General features: G+C 48.6%; 1 protein-coding gene across 1 annotated transcript in view; it reads right to left on the reverse strand.

The window, feature by feature from the left end:
- Positions 1 to 2,782, reverse strand: part of si:ch73-233m11.2 (NACHT, LRR and PYD domains-containing protein 12) — an 11,007-nt gene extending 8,225 nt beyond the window's left edge. The window contains exons 1-2 of the mRNA XM_036532647.1: positions 2,156 to 2,782; positions 1 to 974 (exon numbers count right to left, since the gene is read on the reverse strand). The exon at positions 1 to 974 is cut by the window's left edge and continues 632 nt beyond it. Coding sequence (XP_036388540.1) covers positions 1 to 974; positions 2,156 to 2,195 — 1,014 coding nt within the window. The 5' untranslated portion in view covers positions 2,196 to 2,782. The remainder of the gene's footprint in view (positions 975 to 2,155) is intronic.
- Positions 2,783 to 4,817: the final 2,035 nt, after the last annotated feature.

Below are 4,817 nucleotides of genomic sequence, written 5' to 3' on the forward strand. Positions count from 1 at the left end.
GTAGAGGAGGCTGTGGGAGGCCAGCCTGCCCAGCCCTGACAGGAGTGCTCTGGCCTGCGTCTCCTCCAGACCGCCGTGCTTCACCTGGCTGACGGTGGCTGAAACGAACACCTGGGTCAGCGTGCGGGGCAGGTGCATCCCGGTTTCCAGCGCAGCCCTGTACACCGAGCAGACGGTCCAGCAGAAGCCGGGCTGGCGGCACAGGCTGTGGAAGCCCAGCGTCTCCTCCATGTGCTCCCACACCCTGCCCGCATCCTCCTGCGGGAGGAGCAGCTGTGTGAACGCCCTCCTCCGCTCGCGGGAGAACCCCTGCAGCTCCACGCACAGGTCCTGCACTTCACACAGGGGTTCCAGATGGGCCGTCTCTCGGCTGCTCACCAGCAGGGAGGCGCCGTTCAGCAGCAGCCCCTGGGCCAGACTGGCCAACAGCACAGCGACCGGGACAGGCTCCTCTGGGCTGGAGCAGACAGCCTGGGCTGGGGCCTCCAGCTGGTGCCGGTACTGGTCCAGTCCATCCAGCACGAAGAGTAGAGTCTCTGGGCTCTGCAGGATTACAGCCAGTGACTCCGGAGAGAGGTGGCTGTGCTGCTGCAGCAGCAGCTGCACCAGAGACAGAGCCCCCTGCAGGGAGTTCAGCTTCCAGCAGGACAGGGGAAGGAGGAAGAAGGGCTGGAGGCATGTCCCCTGTGCCCAGTTGGCTAGCAGCTTCTGCAGTGCTGTGGTCTTGCCTGCGCCAGCAGCACCGACGATCAGCATCACTCTGGGATGGTCCTGCTCGTGTGAAAACGCAGTGGTAACCGCGTCCTGTAGACACACTGAGTCTCCCACCCCCTCCCTGTGCTCTTCCACAGCCTCTAGGGGGAGGTAGTGTTCGCTGAGGACCACCTCTCTGGGCCCCTGGCCTCCAAACACAGACTCCTCTCTGCATTCAAAGCTCCAGGTCATCAGGGCTTCCCTGTGCAACTTCTGGAACTCTGTTAAAGAGTAAACCGTTTGGACACACACATCAGTCTCACACTGCTTCGAATCAGTGGACATGTACTGCTACACTGGAAGGTGTTTTTAACAACTCATTCAAAGGACAGCACCCCCTACACCAAAGTGCCCCCACCTTGCACTAGGTACTTAATTTTTTTCTTCCAAAGTATTGAGGTGACAGCACCTCCCACTGGGCCACCGCATTCTGAGATTACACCTGGCCCCCACTCTGAGAGTAAAAGGGCTGCCATGTTTTACTCACTGCTGTTGGTGGGGTGGCAGTGTAGCATAATGGTAAGGAACAGGACTCATAATGGAAAGGTTGCCAGTTTGAATCCCTGCTGGGGCATTGCTGCTGTACCCTTGGGCAAGGTACTTAACCCAAAATTGCATTAGTAAATATCCAGCTGTATAAATGGATAACATGTAAAAATTGTAACTTATGTACATTGTTCTGGATAAGAACATCTGCTAAATGCCAGTGATAATGTCCTGTCAATCCTGTATGACTTTCACTGTGTAACTTTCACTAATCAACACCTTCCCTCAAGTTTGTTTTTAACCTTAACTAAATAATTTACTTCATAAATATGATATTTTTTTGAGACATTAGATAAATTATTTTTTATCAAATGGATCATTTCTAGGTCCTTAAACCTTTTGCATTGTTTGTTGTTCACGTCGTTAAGCAGGTAATGGATCCAAGCTTTTCAAAGCCGCGTAGGAGAGTACAGACAATACACATCACAACACCGTGAGAATGCACATCTTTGAATCAGCGCGATTACATCAGATTAGTGACACACATTTATGAAAAGAATGCGCCCAGATTTATACACAAAGGCCAGTCATCAAAATTAAAAACATAAAAATTGCCTGTCCTTGGCAGTGCAAGTCTCATTTACGTTAAAACCCTACGACAGTGACACTACAAGGAGTTCTTTTCCCAGAAGCGCACTCCTTTCTGAAGGTTGACCACCGAAGAATATGAGCAAAGCCGGAATGTGGAAAAGTAAACCTCCTTCCTGATCCGGACCGCGGAATCTGTTTTTCGCGATTGTTGCTACCAGTTGTTTTCTGCAAGAATGCAGTTCGCAGAAGTATTTAAAAATGTTCGTGGTCGCGGAAGCTGTGCGGGGCATTAATTTAAGTGTAAAATAAGACGCTGGATTCTTACTCTGAAAAGGTGTGCTCACACGGTCCCGCGTAGCGCTCATTTCTTCGCTTTCAGCTGTGCACCAAAAGGTTTTAGTCAGGTGGGTAAAGAAATTTTAATCGCGGTAAGTTTCGTTCTCAACAAAGACACAAGCCTAATTGTATGAGGCCGTGCACTTCGTAGGCTATTTGCACCCGAGTGACTTTAAATCCGTACAGAGAATTTGCAAAATCGAACGGTATCAATAATCAAGATGAAATGAACAATCGTGGAGTTAAGATCAGATCAGATCTGGCGGTCTGTGTTCGGGTCCGCGCCCCGCTTTTGCAATTATTGCGAATGTGCAACTTGAGCAATATCCTCCCAGCGACTGCAGAACACGCCTGCTGTATTTCATGACTCGCGAACTGGAAGCAGAGTGCTTGCGATAATAATCATAAAACATAAAACCGCTGCAGATGCGATGAGTTTTTGGGTGGGAGTGCTCGCGAGCTGCACCCCACACCCACTCCCCCGCTGCCAGCGTGCGCGGACCGCGGCCAGGGAAATATCAAAACTTTCACACAAGTATTTTGAGACACACCAGTAAGATATGGACAGTATTGCCTCATTTGAACTTTCAAAACGCTCCTCCCTGTCGCTTCATTAGTCGGCTAGCTTGTTACATAGAAACCTATGCTTTCCTTTGCAGCGGTCTTAAATCCATTCAACGCTCAGCTACGCGGAAGACACGGCCCACGGAGGCGGAACTGTGTCATGTCTGTCATCGAAAAAGGGTGTCCGCGCTACCATACCTAACTGCTGCACAGTTTGTCTTTATCTGTTTTCAGAGACTGACGAAACAGTAACTGACACAGTCTGTCTCTGAGGGCTGATCCCGTGTAAACCTTTAAACACATAAAGGTCCGGGTGTCGTTAAGGACCGGAAACTGGACCCGGGATCAGACTCTGGGATTAGGAAGGCTTACGTTAAGATCAGCGAAAGGCGCGATCAGAGATCGTTCAGCAATAGTGAGAGTACGCAAAGCATTACCGTCGGATCCTTATAGAGAGTTCCGTTTGCTATTTATAGAACAGCTGCCGCCTCAGGTCTTAAAGTGGAATGGCAGGAAGCATGGTCGGCCTAATGATTGCTCAAGGAATCCAAAACAACAGCCCCTCGACCCTCAGGACCCCCAGTTTGGTCATTTAGTTATACAATATAACTTATAACAAGGTGTACTGATTACATGAGGCCACCAATTAAAACGGTACACCTAACCTAGCCTGTCGTGACCCTTTTAACTCTCCTAACCCTAGCCCCTAACCTCCTAACCTCATAATCTCCTAACCTCCTAACCTCCTAACCCTCACATTGCAGTACATTCATTTAGCAGATGCTCTTATCCAGAGTGACTCCCAACACAAAAGAATAGAAGTGTATCCGCTCAAGTTAAATGGGTAACAGTGTCAGACCAGGCTAACAGCACTCACAGACCTGTGGGTGTGAGCATAGCACTGTTCAAACCCTAGCAAGTTAACTTGTGCAACCTGACTAGACAAGGGAAGCCAAGCGTACTACCGTACAAGTCACTAGATCACAGAATCCAAAACACAATGTGATACTACACATAAAATACACAGAAAGTAATGCAAGTAAGATAAGATAAAAGCTTTTGGATTAACCTTTGTTAATCCAAAAAGGAAATTGCTTAAGTAGTACAAGTAGCAGGTATTAGGGGGTGGGGACTGAGGTGAAACCAAGATTATGGTTTTTATTATGAATGTACTGTATGTCAGCGAGCAGCTGGATAACTTAATTTCCCACTGGGATTAATAAAGTACATATCTATCTATCTATCTATGCAGTCTGAAGAGGTCTTCAGTCTCAGTCAGAAGATGGCCAGTGATTCTGTTGTCCTGACCCCCGTGGGAAGTTGATTCCACCACTGAGGGACCAGTACAGACAGGGATCGTGTCTGAGAGGAGTGACTCTGTCGGGACGGGACAGTCAGTTGCCCCATGGAGCATCATGATCTTGGCGGAACATACTGTTTGAAGACCAATCGTAGGTATGAGGTGGCTGTCCCATTCACTGTCCTGTATGCCAGCACCAAGGTTTTGAACCTGATGTGAAGTTCAGGGAGATTGTAGACAAGTTGTGCAGCTGCTTTCTGGATCAGGTGTAGGGGTCTGATGGCACAGGCAGGAAGCACAAAGGGAGTTACAGTAGTGCAGGTGTGAGAGCCCCAGGGCCTGAACTAGCAGCTGCATTGAATACATAGTGAGGTAGGAGTGGATCCTTCAGATGTACAAAAAGAATCTGCACCCGAGTCACCGCTGCAGCCTGAGAGGAGAAGCACATTTGACTGTCAAGCACCACACCTAGGCTTTTGACAGTGCAATTGGGGAAGAAGCGTATGTTCATAATCAAGAAACAAACGAGGAGGCGTTGGCTACTAAACTGAAAAAGTGGCAAAAAACTAGTTAATCTATAACAAAATGTTAAGGAGCTAACTAGCAAGATAATCACCTCAGCAGGATTTCATGGACCGTGGGTAACGTTCGCTAGCCAGTTGGAACAGGTAGCACTACGGACAATCCAGATATTATACAGATCGGTGGATCACGTAAACCGCCTCGCATCTCAAATCGATCAAAAATGACAAAGTAACGGCGCCTGCCTTCATATGTCATTCAGTTT

The sequence above is a fragment of the Megalops cyprinoides genome, chromosome 7 (genome assembly GCF_013368585.1).
Source record: "Megalops cyprinoides isolate fMegCyp1 chromosome 7, fMegCyp1.pri, whole genome shotgun sequence".
Taxonomy (NCBI): Eukaryota; Metazoa; Chordata; class Actinopteri; order Elopiformes; family Megalopidae; genus Megalops; species Megalops cyprinoides.